Raw genomic sequence first — 15,245 nt, forward strand, 5'->3', positions numbered from 1 at the left:
AAGATGAAGGCAGAGGTGCTGAGGCCGAGGGATGATCTGTTTGCAAACATCCAGTGTGTCACTATCGCCAGTGCCTGAAAAGCGCGAAAGGGACTGCCGCGATGCCCAGGGGTGTGCTGGTGACTGACGCAACATGCATGGGGGTTCGAACGGCAACCAGCCGGGAAATGAATTTGTCACAGAGGTCCCTGAGTTGAGCGACTGCTCCCTTTGATTCACTGTTGACGAGAGGCAAGGCTGCACATGCGTTCGGACTGGTACTGAATTCCCAGTGTGTCTGCATAGAGAAATCTACGGGGTGCGACGGAAAGCTACGGGCCGTCCCTCTTGAGCAGAGTCGATGGCAACCACGAAAGTCAGCAGCTGTCCTGTCAGGACGTCATTGGGTGTGTACCGGCTCGCGGTACTCCTTCCTTTTTCAAAGAAGCGCTGATACTCCAACTGAGCTGAAATGAAACGACGGAGTCTTGTTCCGCACTCCTCTCCGAGCATCATCGTGAATACACACACCAGCCTATGGGCAACGACGCACAGCTCCAAAGAGAAATCCTGTCTCCTTCGGAGCACTGTCTCGAGAGCTATATTGTTAGGTCCGGAGAAAGACCCAGTACTCTTCAGGTGGTGATGGACGTGAGCAACGTCACCGTAGTCTGTCGGGCCAGGAATGCACGGCATGTCCGGCCCTTCGTACGGCAGCCGCTACCGAAGAAAAGTCCTTACTTCTGATGCCAACCGCTCGGAGTTTGGAGCTTGTCAGATCACGAAGCCGAAAGCTCCCAGATTCGGCTTCAACTTTTCCGGAAGGCCGTGTAGCGCCCTTCAATCGCTACACACACGCATCGCATAGCCGCGTCAGAGGTAGGCCGGTATGAAAAACCATCTACTGGCATAGTTTGTGACGTCCGCCTTCTCTGTCAGGCGAGCAGCTGCTCCTGAGGGCGGACCTTTTCACGCACGGCTGGGACCAGTGACACAGGTCCAGCCGTATTCTCGGTACTTATGAACTGGCGCGAGCTCGACATCAGCCGGAAAGTGTGGGGGCCATGAGGCGCACGACTTTGAGCAGGACTCGGAGTGTCCCCTGACTCTCTGGGATCGGTCCGCTCGCCAAGGATCACAGCCATTTCCAGGATTTCGTTGTCCGGGTGTCACCAGCCAGGATACAGACTCGGCCGCTCTGCTTCTGTAACGACCAGCGGCGCCTCAAGCGGTGGTACAGGCGCGCGTACTGTGCTAGTACCTTACGGATGGACTTGCAGCCAGCCAGTCGCAGGCATCAGCCTGGGGAGATTTCAGGCAACGATGGTGTGCACGCGATTGCCGACTGCGAGCCTCCGACGCCAAGCAACGACATGGACAGTGTTTCGATGTTTCGCTTGCAAATGGCGCAGTTGGCTGCTTCCTTCGAACAGGAATGGAATGGCGGTAAGCCCAAGTGACGACCTGTCGGATGCTGAGTCTGTGAGCTCGTTGTACTGGAGTCGTTTGAGAACACCGCGGGGCGGCCAAGCCGCCATAGTGTGCTGCCCTCGCCTTGCGCACCCCGCACGGAAGCTGTTCAGTGCTGTTAGTGTACGTTGTAGCTCGTTTCCACCTGTGTCCAGCAACTAGCAACCGCATCTGGCAGGGGAAGCGAGTGCGCTGCTTTAGCGGCGGGATCGCGCGACATCGAAGCGACCCGACCGACTTTTCAGGGCTGAGAAGACGCAAACATCTGTTTGTTGTGACTATGACAGAGTCCGGCAAACGAAATATGGACAAGCAGACCGAAAAGTGGGCTAGTCCTGAAGGGTTCGAGCTTGCTGCTCGGTACGTCAGGACGCATGGTTCTACTGCCGACACCCTTGCAGCGCCTGCTTTCCCCGCATGGGCTAGCGCCCTAGAAGCACACGTGGTCCCAGAAAGCCTCGGCCATCAGAGGGACTCTGATGAAGGATCGCTCGACGACAGCATGGAGGAGAGCCCGACCCCCCCTCTCCTGAGTTCTCCGTCACCTACAGAACAGTAGGTCATCTGTGTTCGGAGACGACGAGGACGGTGCTGAGCTGCTCCAACCGGCGGGTTGCTCACAGCGGGGAGCGCGCACGGCTTGTGGGTTGCTGTGGTGCGAAAGTGCTACTGACTCCTTTACACTTCTGTGCACGGTTGCGGCGCTAGTGCTTTACAAGGCACAGCGCGTTATCATGCGTATCTCGGCTTCGCTCCCGTACATCTGTTTTCTGCAGATGGGAAGCTCTCTCTCCGTCGAACTCAGACTGTGAAACCCTGCCTGGAGTGACTGCTTCACAAGAAATTCCTGGCGAGTCTACTACGCTCTTCCAGCAGCTGTGCGCGATGTTAGATCCTACAACCCGGCCTGTCTTCTGTTTAGCCGATGGAACTCCTGACGTAAGAGCAAACGCGGCAGCCCGATTGATGTGCAATTTCACGTCGCTGGAATCCAAATTCGACCTTGGCTCGCGGGATCGCTGGCAGTGGGTAAAGCACAGGACAAGAAAAGCTGGCAGAAGAGTAGCAGACCCTCCGGAGATCAACACGGACGAGGACTCCGACTACTTCAGCCGAAAGAGGAGAAATTGCAATGGTGACGGAAGCGAAAACGCTGCACAAAACCTCAATGGACGGACACTCCGGTGCTACTATGGAAAGCCAGGCAAAAGTGAAAATGTCGCGCAGGAAACACAAAAGAACCGCAGCGAATATTTCTCTGAGGATCTCGTAGAAGACTCGAGCAATGACCACACCGAGATTCACTCACCTCCCGAGGAAGACTACTGCTCTAGTTCGACACCCCACACGCGGCAGTCCGGGCGATGTTCGACATCGAAGCAGCACTGGATATCAAACAGAATCCAGCAGGATGTCGACGAAAACGGGTATGCATCCGACGAGGATGGGCTTGAATCTGGCGAAGATGAATTTGGATCGGACGCAGATGGATTCGCATCCGATGAGGCTGGGTTTGACTCTGATGAGGCTGAATATGAAGATCCGGGGAGCGAAGGTACGCTCGGTGACTACTTGTCGCGAGCACCGAGCCTGTCTGGCGTCAGCGTCGCTGACACGGACTTATCCAATTACCACTTCAGCGAGGGTCTTAGCCCTGTCGGTTATCTGACAGATGATGCGTGTGCTGATAATGTACTAGAAGAGGGCCTCTCTCGTCCATCCCTCTGCACAGCTGAATCCAGCATGACAACTGGCATCCCAAACTCTGGGAGGTGAGGCCAACGAAATCGTGCTCACTAAAGTGTGGCGGTGGGGAGATTGTTCAGTTCGACAAATGGTGCGCGCGCTCAGCGTTCTTACACGAGAATCGACCATGGGTAGAACAATCGGTTCCCGAGAGTTTCTTGAAGGAGCCGACGGAAGCGGCCGACAGCCATGCACAAGACATGAAAAAAACTGAAGAGTGCGGGCATGTAACTCTGAAGTGGCGATCTCCGAAGCTCGAAGGCGCAGCGTCCCTACTGTACAACTTTTGTGGCCCTCTCTAGTCGGGCCTTCGGACCAGCCACGCCGGGATCCACCAGTGTGCGTGATGTTGCTGCGTCGGTCCGAGCTTGGCTACATGGGCCGGTTGGTACAGGCGCACTACCGACAAATTCGAAAACTTTCCTTCACACCTGCGGACGTTCTGCTGAAAATGTAGTGCCGCAGAGCGCCACGATCATAACTCTTCGTTACACATCACTTTTCACATAATCTTTCTTCCCAGAACTCTAACTCAAAGTCAGGAAGACTCCGCGTTTGCCTTGTCTGGAAATCACTTTTTTCACACGTTGCTTGACTTCCGTTCTGTCTTCAAGATGCGTACGGGACCGCCGTGGGCAGGCGCCGTACTACGGCTCGTGGCCGCCGTGCGGGCATGCATGTCCGCTTGCCGTAGTGCACACTGGGACTTGCTGCCAACCACGTGACTGTTGCTCTGGGCTGCAGGTGTGTAGCATTACGGGAAGCACAGAAGTGGACTTCGACAGCTTTGCAGCGTTATTCACTTTTGAATTCGGAAGTGAGCTCTTACAGCGTGGAACGGGACGCGTTCTCGAGTTTTGTTGACGTCAAACCAAGAAAAGTACTATGCTACGACGGCGCGCCCGACTGTTCAGTCTCCAAGAGAACTTCGAAAGGCGCTCAGGGGCCGCCCCGGGCTCAACTCACTAAGGCCTCAACTCACTAATCAACTTCCCGGGAACGGGTTCGACCCGTTCTTACCATCCCTTATTATCTTCCCGACCGATTCGCCTCGTTACCCCTTCATGCTGCCGAAGGGCCGCGCTTCCAGTTGTACGGTCTAAGCAAGCACCGACTCTTTAGGTTCTTCTGACCAACTTCAGCTTTTCTCCACTCTGAATCCTTCTCAAAAACCCCTCCAATGGCAACCGATGTTTCCTCTGGTCTGGGTTTTGTACGGTTTTGGGCATCGGCTCCCGCGCTAGACATCTGCAAGGTGCTGAAGCAACACGGCGTTGAACCGCCGCGAGATAACGGCCCGCAGCCGGCCAAACACGGTTGCGACGGACCGAATGACGGATGCCGAGGTGTGGTTCTTCAAAGAGGTAACCGTCGCACTATAATCACGGAGCTTGGCAGGGAGTAGGTAGCTTGAAGGCTGGCGTCAGTCTGCTATAGTGTTCCCTTCCACCGGGATTATATTTCTCAAAATGAAGAAGTGGCGCAGAGCGATACACCCGCAACACGGCCAGAGTGAGCCTCGTGGGGGGTGCGGCGACACTCAATCCTTTTTCAGGACCTGGAGAAGCGACAGAAAACAAGCCGGGCGAAGACGACAAAGCAGTAAATGTTTTGTTACTTGGACTGGGCGATCTGCATCACGTCTTACTAACTGCATCTCGTCTGTGGAAGCATGAGCGCCGGTCAGCACAACTACATGTAAGTCAAGACAAACTTGTCGCTTCAAACATTGTTGAGTGTCATAACCAATGAACTCTCCAGTCATGCGGTCCCAGCTGTGCACAAAATGTGCTTCAGCTCTCAAAATCACACTCATGCGCAGGAGCATAGCAGGATGCCCGCTCTTATTTGAGCATCTGTGGTGAAGCAGGTTCTCGGAGTGTGCCCGTGCAGGCCGTTCCGAACCGAACAGAAACCTGGCCGATGTTTTCGATCTCGCTGTTGTCCCTGCTTAGTTTTTTATTCACGAAGAGGCGGCGGAAGTGCTGGCGAGACACGTGCTTCTTCTGGACGTCATTAACGATACGGCGCTGTCGTTGAGAGGTGAGTCCTCTTGGTGGTTCGACTGGCCAGTCGAGAAGAAGTTCGCGCATCTGGAAAGCACCTCCGGGAAGGTCCCGTACACAATAGTCGCCGAGCGGTACAAAGAGACCGACAGCGAGTCAGCGGCAGTGAACCCGTCCGAGGCACGTAACAAGGCGGGATGCAAAGCCGGGTCGGTGCTGTCAGCTGAGGCGACGTTGGCGTTCGTGACTCGGACACCGATGGATGGCTGGCAGTTTTCCTTCCTGTTTTCTTCTCTCTAACTCGCCTTCTCAGACAGGACAGAAGCTTTTCTCGACATCTATGCGAACTGCCGCCTGCTTTCCAAGACCGCTGCCAACATACAGCAACGTCAAGCGTACTTGACTGAGTCGGTCGAGAGAACGTGGCTGACAATGCTCCCACCGCTGCAGCGCAGTGCTCAGTGAAGGTGCCTTTTGTACGCTGTTCTGACAGGGTTGTAGCACCCCACCGCGGCGGCTTACCGGTCTGAAGAGATGCCGAGAGGGTGAACAGAATCTGCGCCCCTTTCACGACAAGCCCAGAACTGGTTACGAGTGGTCGTCTCTCTCTTGAGGGCAGCGGTTTTCCGGCATTCCTAGCAGCATCTTGCCCGAGGGGCGAGGTAGATGACCGAGGACGGCCCTGTAAGGTTCGGCTGCAGTACACTCTGCTCCCCATCCCGCGGCCAGAGCTTGTCTAACGCTCTGAATCTCCTGGCTGTGTCATGCAGCTTCGTATGCGGCGAGCGGTTCCACCGACTTAGCAACCTGCTGGATCTCTCTCACCTCAAGCACAGACAGCGAGACGAGATACAAGGTACTTTTCCCTTACGCGAGACCCTACTCAAGAATCGTTTAGTGCATCCTCTGTCTGCTTTTTCCCTGGTACAAATACTGCAACTTTTGTGGTGCATGGCATTCGAAAACGGGGACAGCCATGGCCTAGAAGCGGCAAGAGAGGCGCCCGAAGGGTGAAAGGTGTGCCGACAGCGTTACTCGGGAGAAGTGCACCATACAAAGCAAAAAGTGCCCCAAGGATAGATGTCTCGACTATTAATTGACTGACTGCAGGGGCGTACAGGTGCCGGCAGTATTTCGTCAAATGCATTGACTAGCGTCCCCAGCTGTGTTCCATACCTGCTGCGTGGAATTGAAGAGAAATCAGTCAGTCTGCTTCGGCGTCCCTAAGAAGAGGAAGCCTTAGCTTTGCCTTCGCGTGGCTTTTCGGGCGGCGGCCTGACCGGATCACCGGTACGGGAGTGTTTCCGATATGCGCATCCAGACGGGAGTATGTTCGGTTTGTCACCCGCAGAGGCGATAGAAACATGGCATACGTTGATCAAGTTCGACGTCGACACTCTTCGGGACCAGCGGCTCAGACACTGCTACGCGGAGAGATATGACTTCAAAGTCAACTTGATGGATTGGAACTACCAGATGAATTTAGCACCATCTGTAAGCCGACTAATCTGCCTAGTCGCCGTACATTCAGCGGCGACTGATAATATGAGACCGGCTAGCTCCCCGATCAGAGACGGTCGCGCGTACCGCACTCTGCGTTCAGGCCTCCATTATTCATTGGCGGCAGTATAAACGCTTCGCTCTGACAGGTAACAGCTTCCTAGCCCCTCGGATCATTCCGTGACTGGGAACCCCTTCTTGTTACAGAAATGTCGCCGTCTGAGAGTCTAGGGCGACGGCGTTGGTAGTTGCAAAGACTCAGTCTACGATCGCGCCATCCAGAGTGCCGGCTTCCCCCTTGGCACGTGGCGACGTTTGCGTTGCGACAAAGTACCAGGTGGACCGAGAGAGTTTCACCGAAAACTGTGCCGGGTATTTTCAGACGTCAGGCCGTATCTGGACTTGTTACAGGCATCGCGTTTGACGCTCGTCTCGCGGAGCAGACCGAGCCCAACAGAACACTGGCCTCATACACCGCGGCCACGGATGTGAGTGGCGACTCCCTGCCTCACCGGCAGAGGTGGGGAGATTTAGTTGGGCGCACACGAAGAAGCCGCGGGGCACATCTGACTATCAGCTCTGGCACCTCAAGAAGCCTCCACTCCTGCACAGGCGCAGCTTACGAGTTGTCACAGGAGCATTAAAGCAACAGTTGTGGCTCCCCTTCTGTTGGTGCCGGTAAACAGAAGCACGTGGGAGAGATACCTCGAAGAACCGTCGCCCGGGCGGCTTTCTCTTGTTCCTGCAGAAGAAGCGAGGACAATCTGTTAAAGTCCGAGGCTTCTGGGGAGACATTGTGAATGGCCCATTCTGCGCATACGGTACGTACGAGCCGTCCGGCTGACGTCTCCAGATCGCGAGTGTTCCAAGGCTTTACCTAGACGAGTGGGAAGGTTTTACCGGCAACTCTAACCGAGACGCCAGGCCCTAGTTTCTAGGCAACTCCTCGATCTTTTGATGAAAACCCGAATGCACTAAAATGCAGTGTATTCGTTGTCACAGATTCTAGTTTTCTCGACAGCAGAGCCCACCGACCCGCCGCTGGTTCTGGTGACTGTTACCTCCTTCCTCAGGGGTGGAAACTCGTCAATGCTACAAGGACCGCCTATTTCGCAAGATCAACCAACAGCATCGATACGTAAGCACACCCCTTGTCTTGAAGCCAGACATGACTGGGCTGCCGGCAACGGGAGCCTGACCCCTCCTTTTGCCTTGCTCTTGGCGTGTTTGCAGCACACACAGGATATCGCGACCTTCAACCTGACGTCCATCATCTACGGTCTCCAGGAGGAACAGGTTCGTGTTTTTAGCGATATACCTTCTTGTTGCAAGTCACGTTCAAACTTTTCTGTAGCGGACCTCACATTGGGGAGTGAAAGAAAGCTTGGACAGTCTAGCGCACCTGCACACAGACTGGCCAACGCTAGTTGTCAGAAGCGGGACAGCCACGTCGAAATCCGTTGGTAGGTCGTTTCCAGTGAAGACTCTCGTTTCTCGCTACGAGCTTGCGCCGCTAGAGAACACTGCAATCTTTCGTACGTTGTCGCGGTTTTATGTGCCTCAGGAACTGTCTCTACCGCAACAGGCGGACGGGGAAGACAAGTAAGGCATACGCACTCATGGTTGTCTCGCACTTTCCCGGACTCCCTCATCGGGTGAAAGTAACAAGCCGTACTTTAGTCGTTCACCTTGTCTTCCCAGGCCCCCCTATCCTACACCTACTGAACTTGCTTTCCTCGCGCTGGAGTCACAGAAGAAGTCAGCCCGCTCCGAAGCAACAAAGCCGGAGGACTCTCCTGAGGAATCTACCAAGAGTACCCGGGCTGGCACACCGGGGAAAGAGTCAGACTCCGGTCTGGAAGAGCCCCTTACCCACACGGCGAGCCAAGAGATACTAGAGAACGACCCCCCTCGCCAAAAGGGAAGCGAAGAGGGATTAGAAGAGGAGTCGCGCGAAAGTACTCGGTCGCTTGACTATTCTGATCGCACGGATCCACCATCGGACAAGCAACCTACGAGTTCCGACTCCGGAGCCGCAGTCGGAGACGGGCCTGCAGACGCGGGCAAGACCACAGACACTCGTAAAGCAGGAGATGTCCCTCTGCCCACGGATAAGCTACTCAGAGGTAAAGTTGTTCGAGCGGCATTGTGCAGCGTCGCCCATGTTTGACTGCGTCCTCTGAGGCTTGATATCGGTTTTCGCCTCTTGTGTTGCGCACGCGGCAGGGTTCCAGAATGTCAAAGTGACCCTGCTGAAGGGAGATGCAGCCGAAATACTAAGTAAAGAGAGGCAAGTACATCACTCGAATGAAAGGCGTTTTCCCAGTCGGACTATTGCCTTCTCCACTTGTGCTAACTATCCGTTCGCGGCAATGAACTGTTGTCTCTAGAGGGGACACTCAAGTAGCTGTCCTGTGGTACTGTCTAGAAAGGCACATGGATCGTCGACTCAGTTGAACCGTTACTGTCCATGTATGGGTAGGGATTGGGAGCTTTCGTCTCGTGACGCCGTCGAATGCTCTGCTGAGCTGACATATTTTTTTGACATCGTTTGCTTCCCCATGTACCCAACAGGCACACGAGGAGTTCTTTGTCGCTTCAGCGAGAAGCATAGGTTCTGGGTTGAGATGCTGTTTTCACTTGCAGATACTCTCAAAAGTTCGACGTCGCTGTCATAGCCAATCTCACCACTACGCCGCTTCTTCGGCAGTGCGGACTCCTCGACCCTGACGACTCCTCGGCAAAAAGCAACCGCGCCACCCCCCCCCCGCCTCAGAGTGAAGAAAAGCAGAGCAGCGCAGACAATTCCACGTGCGACAAGGAGGGGGACACCCAGAGTTCTAGGGCAGAATGTTTTCTGGACGGCTGCTTGAAACCGGACGCCCTCGTCTGCGTAGAGACGTTCAAGTAGGAGTTTCTCTTACGAGGATGAGAGAGTGGTATTTGCCGTAGTTCGATATCTGTCCGGCCGAGGCACCTGCGGGCCGGCTGTGCGGAAGCAGCGTGCCTAGAATCTATTGTCGGGGCGACTTGAGTTTGGGCTCCTGTAGCACTATCGCACAGACAGAGAGGCTGTGCGAGTGGAAGGTTGCTAAAACTCTACTTCGGACACACGTGACTTGACTTCATGCGAAGGTCACGTGTCGCAGATTGTACAGTTCGGGCACTTCAAAACCCTTCGAGGGTTCCGCTGCCGACGTGCATCAGTACAGACTTGTCGTCACGGGAGTTGTCAGAATCTCGCACCACAGTCAAGTTTAGTCTTCGCATTTTTGTGCTGGCATAACAGGTTTGCGGCGAATATGAACGGACTATGCAAGCTAAGGTAAGGCACGGGCTTCGATCCGTGTGTACCTGGGCGTTCTCGCAGTCACCGACGTCAGCTGACCAGAGCGCCACTCGACTTCGAAATTTGACGGGCTGACCACGGTTATCTTGCGCTCTCTCGTCCATCAGGTTCCGGAAAATTGTGCTCGACGCCGCTGAAAAACTCAACTGGCGCTTGTGTAACCCTGCTTGCGGTACGCGAGACTCACGACCACAGACTGACCTGACTGTACGACGATTTGCGACCTGAAAGACGCTTCCTCAGTAGAGTGTCCACTCGGTTGGTCAGTACCTTCTTCTAGTTCCAACAGCGATTGGACCACCCCACGGCTCGATGAGATCCGAGCGTCTTCTTTTATATTGCTCTTTCGTTCTGCTACTACAGTGCCGTCCATGACAAAGGAGTGTTCGACCAGAAAGTCAACAGAAGAAAGCAAAGATGCCGGATCGCCGAACTGTGCGGAAGCGACCCGGCAAGAAGCGGAAGCTGATGCCTACATGATATTCAGGAGCATGCATCGGCGTTGCACGTAAAGAGCTGCGGGCAGTCGGTTCCCTAAATGTCAATCCTCCTTTCTCTGTGTCGATTCAGTTATCCTGGAGTCCGCTCCGTAGAACGACGGACTTTCTCTCTTGCCCATAACGAGTCAACTTCCCCCCTACTGGACTGCTTTCGTCGCAGCGAAGGAGGAGGAATGCAGCGTCCTCCGTTTCCACTGGCACGGCGTGATTGTTACGGACTCAACGAGAGCATTCTAGTGCTCAAGAAACGTAACGAATTCACAGTCCTTTCAATGCACAAATGGACAGCGAGGTGTACAGCGGAAGGAACAGTACAGAGGTGGAGGAATATGGTGCTACGGTCAGTCTATCTCGCCAGAGAACCTATGCGCGTGCAATCCGTTCTACTCCACGGCTAAACCCGTGTCACCTCAAGATACCGCAAACCCGATGGTTCTCCAGGCACACTTCTACTCTCCCTCGTGTTGTCCTCACGATACTGCGGTAACACTAAACACACATGGTCAAGGAAAATACAGCGCTGCCTGCTGAAGAGCTTCACACAAAAACATATCCGCTCTGAAGGATTGCTTGAAGACACCAACCCGTTCTGTAGCTCAAGTGTATGGTGAGGTGCCTCTTCGAACTCTCTTTCACGAGCATGAGAAAATCATGCGTCCCGTTCTTGCTTCCTTGTCTACTTTTCTAGTCAGCTGTACAGGCATTCATTCCTCCGACAAACCAAAACGATATAGAAGAGCTGAGGGGATAAAAAAAACAGCTGTCACTTCTACCCCGCTTCATTACCCGTACGATATCAGCATCACGCGAACGAAAGTTTGTATCTTCATACCCTTTCTAGGGCATGATTTATGTCGTTGATTGAGATGACGCGGGCGACGCAAAGCCAAGAATCTAACGGATAGATTTCTCTTCCTCACCAAACACACAAATCCTAGTTTGGCACACACTCTATCACTCTTGAATAGAGACAACTCAAGTTGGGTCGGCAGACCTAGCTTTCACGCATTCCTTCGAGAAACGGTATCAAAGTAACGTACTCGCAAGCGTTGTTTAAGATTTACTTTCTTTCTGCCGTCGTCTTCTCCCCTATCTTTCACTCTGTCTGTCTTCCCCTTTCTTGAATGCAAGCCCTTATAGAATGAAAAAAGCTAGTGAAGTCTACATGAAAAGCTTACCCTAAACCTCTCTCTGAATACACCTCTCTCTTCCGCTTGAGCTATCGCTGCTCTCGGAGACGACTACATCAAAAACCTTCGCCAAATTTCCTCTGCTTTTTCGTTGAATGAAAAAAAAGAAACATTTCCGCACGAGCGTTTTCCCTGACAATTTCGCTTTCCATTCTCCTTTCAAGCCATCCATTCTGTTTCTTTAACGCAAAAGGTCATCATCACTCCGCAATGCTACGCAGCTGCACCCCGACTTTCAGAAGAGTCTACAAGTCGACTCAAAGATCCTTGTAACCAGAGGTAAAGAGATAGGCACGGGTGCATATAGTTTCTCCAGGAGAAAAGGTGAACAGAAGATTTTTCGGAGGGGAGAGAAAAAGAGAGACTTTCTCTTTTGTCGAAAGAGGTGAGTAAGTTTCCGTTCCGTCCAAAGAAAAGATTCCGTTTTTCTCTTCTTTAAATACCTCCAGGAGACTGAGGAGATAAAAAGGCGTTCGGAGAAGGAGGTGATCCAGCAATAGAACTGTGGACCGAGCCTAATCCAGAGAGAAATCCCGCGGCGCTACTTCCGCCTTGATTACTTAGATTACTATGATGTATGGGGCCTAGGTAACTTTCATTGATGGTAGCTATAGCAAACAGATTCATCGAATCATATCGAACACCTAGTAATCTTAACCTTATATCACTATCTACACGTAGCTCGCATTCTCCATCTGTCATACATCCTACAGCGCTATCATCCTGAAAGAGAGAAAAAGAAGGCGAAAACAACACAGGGATAAGAGATTAGAGAGAAGGGGAGAGAGAACAAGCTTCTCCATACAAGAAGAGAAAGTAAGAGGATGAAAATGATATGTCTTCAGTTCCCCTCTTCCTTCTTTCCACATGGTGTCAGTGAGCTCCTATCTGTGTGGTACTTCTTGTGTCTCCCTATGTGAAGAACTTCATCTTGCTCCTTCCATGAAATTCGATACATAGATGATGTCTCCATGTAGCCAATTGGATCTTTAAGAAAGTTAACGAGTGTCTTTCTATGTATGTATGAAGACACCCTTCAACGGATGTCTTTCTATGTGCACATACATGTATACACACATAGAAAGACATCCGTCAACTTTCTTCAATCCGATTGCTTGAATGGAGAAACCATGCGGCTGTTGTCTATCGAGAAAGGAGTACCTACATATGTACAAGGGGGTGACGTTCTCAAATCGACAGGTAGATGGAAAAAGAGATCTATTGCATGCAACAAGAGATATGCAGAAAGAAAGACCCTCTCTATCGGTTTTCCTCCTGCTGGAATCTTTTCTAGACATGTCCACAGTAGATTGAAGAGAACGGAGGAGAGGCGATGAGAAAACAGGAACACATAGAATAGAAGATAAGGAGACGACAACGCAAGGTCGTAAGAATACTGTTTGAGCCATACATGTCTACCCTCCTTCTCCCTGATAAATACACAGGCTTGGATCTAGACAACACTCTACATATTCTGAAGAAGAGATAGCAAAGAAAAGATGAAAAGACCACGATACCTCCTTCCCTCTCTACTAGACAAAGACCCCCTCATCCCACTTTATTCTCTCGCGCCTTGATGCAGACATCTTGATTGACTGCACGAAGTATGGAGACCTGGATAGCTCTATATCGCCTTCTTGTCTTTAACGTAGTCTCATGTATAGCTATCTAGCTATACGCCTCTATTATCTCACACGAAACAGGTGTTGAGCGGACACATGCTTTTCTCTCGAGATAGCAGATGTGTATCTAAGTCTAGATTCCTCTACATACACACACATCCGATAATACGCCTGTACGTGTAGGAAAACCTACATGTTGCTATATCCATGGGCACCTCTATGTGTATAGACAGCTGAAGAATAGTTAGTCGAATAAATAAATACCATAGGAGTTATCTCCACCACAGAAAGCTACACACACAGCTGACTAATATGTGCACATACATAATACATATCCGTACTTACATACATGCATACATACAGACATATACATGCATACATGCATCATCATACGTACCTATACATATATACACATACACCATGACGGAGAGCGACAAGAGGTGCAGACGAGGACATTTGCTTATGTCTCGACCAACATCTGGATACTCTACGAATGAAAGACTATCTTGAGACAGAGTTGAAGAAGATAGAAAAGAGCGAGGCGAAGATGTCGTTTTACCTGATAGACAAAAGAGGGAGGAAGGGAAGCTCGAGAAACGAAGACTTTAAGAGGTCCACATTGAGCAAAGAGACCTAGTTTATTCACGTCTGTTATGACTGCATCCAACACCTAAGGGACAGCAAAGACACAACAAGATAGAAACAAGCATATCGCCTATCTCTCTCTCTACGGATATCTACATAGGTATACTCTACACCTAGGAAAGCGACAAGAAAATGAAAGAATGAAAGCAAGGCCTTGTACACCTATCTACCAACCGATCTTCTATCTCTCGACATGTACATGTAGGTAGAGAGAGAGACACATTATCTGTATATGAAGATACTATCTCTCTCTTTCTCTGTCTATCTATATTCACATGTAAAGGGTTAATCACGTCGGACTCTATCCACATATCGTATACTTTCATTCAGACGAAGAGGGAGAGAAGAGGGACAAAAGAACGGGAGAAGGAAGGCAAATGAAAGAAAGAAAGAAAAACTCTCCTTCTTGATCTTCTTCTTCTGTGTTCGTGGAAAGAAAGAGAGAAGAAAGAAACTTCACAGGAGTGCAAAAGAGCAAAGTAAAAAATAGGAAAAAGACAAAGACACAGACATAGCTTAAAGAAATGCGCTACTACAAGGGAAGGTCTTAGATATCCCTTGAAGTCTATGCGTGCATACCGACTTGTCTAGACACCCGTAGACATCTCTACACATAAAACTACTATGAGCTCGAGACTCCTCACACATCGTAACACATAGAGACTCCCTTCCTTCCTGCATACGTTATATACAAGTCATCTACCTACCTTTGACCCGCCTATCTATCTATCTATCTATCTTTAATCTATCTCTCTATCAACACATCTATAGCTTTGACCCATCTACCTACCTAGCTATACATTATTATGTGCGCTTTCAGCTCAGCCTTTAGAGAAAAGAGAACGGAGAAAGAGAGAAAAGAAGTTCTTACACAGCGAAGCGAAGATGAAGAAGAAGGAGGGACGAGAACGAAGAAAGGTGAGAAGGGAAGAAGAAGAAGGACAAGGAAAAGACAAAGGTGGAGAATAGAGAGGAAAGAGCGTACCTCATCTTTGGAAGGTTTGAAAGCAATGCCTTGGTATCTACATGAGACTATGACCATGCCTGTCCCTTCCTGCACTCTACCAGCCTCCATATGAATTATACGGATCACACATATCACATACCTAGACAACACACATACAGTCAACAGAGGGAGATACATACATTCAAGACAGATAAATAGATAGATAGGTCAAGGACAGGTAGATAGATGCAAGATAGACAGACTGAAGACAAAACGATAGATAGATAGATAG

The 15,245-nt window shown here is 51.3% G+C and overlaps 3 protein-coding genes across 3 annotated transcripts in view; 2 read left to right on the top strand and 1 right to left on the bottom strand.

The window, feature by feature from the left end:
• Positions 1–4,197: 4,197 nt before the first annotated feature.
• Positions 4,198–8,871, top strand: CSUI_006125 (uncharacterized protein; the record flags this gene model as incomplete). The annotated part of the gene is made up of 13 exons (XM_068066290.1): positions 4,198–4,541; positions 4,751–4,893; positions 5,151–5,238; positions 5,515–5,608; positions 5,972–6,057; positions 6,553–6,695; positions 6,805–6,850; positions 7,113–7,189; positions 7,450–7,522; positions 7,775–7,839; positions 7,935–7,997; positions 8,266–8,303; positions 8,403–8,871. Exons 1-13 carry the CDS (start codon positions 4,376–4,378, stop codon positions 8,869–8,871), a joined length of 1,551 nt encoding a protein of 516 aa, XP_067921733.1. The 5' UTR covers positions 4,198–4,375.
• Positions 8,872–8,936: 65 nt separating this feature from the next.
• Positions 8,937–9,612, top strand: CSUI_006126 (uncharacterized protein; the record flags this gene model as incomplete). Its single annotated transcript, XM_068066291.1, has 2 exons — positions 8,937–8,944; positions 9,348–9,612. The coding sequence occupies 2 exons, from the start codon at positions 8,937–8,939 to the stop codon at positions 9,610–9,612; spliced, it is 273 nt and encodes a 90-aa protein (XP_067921734.1).
• A 1,879-nt stretch (positions 9,613–11,491) lies between these two features.
• CSUI_006127 (dna-directed rna polymerase ii) overlaps positions 11,492–15,245 on the bottom strand; it is a 5,908-nt gene continuing 2,154 nt past the window's right edge. Inside the window, exons 2-4 of the mRNA XM_068066292.1 lie at positions 14,993–15,113; positions 13,922–14,032; positions 11,492–12,463 (exon numbers count right to left, since the gene is read on the bottom strand). Of these exons, the coding sequence (XP_067921735.1) occupies positions 12,176–12,463; positions 13,922–14,032; positions 14,993–15,113 (520 nt within the window). The 3' untranslated portion in view covers positions 11,492–12,175. The remainder of the gene's footprint in view (positions 12,464–13,921; positions 14,033–14,992; positions 15,114–15,245) is intronic.

This window comes from Cystoisospora suis (assembly GCF_002600585.1).
Source record: "Cystoisospora suis strain Wien I chromosome Unknown contig_3052, whole genome shotgun sequence".
Lineage (NCBI taxonomy): Eukaryota > Apicomplexa > Conoidasida > Eucoccidiorida > Sarcocystidae > Cystoisospora > Cystoisospora suis.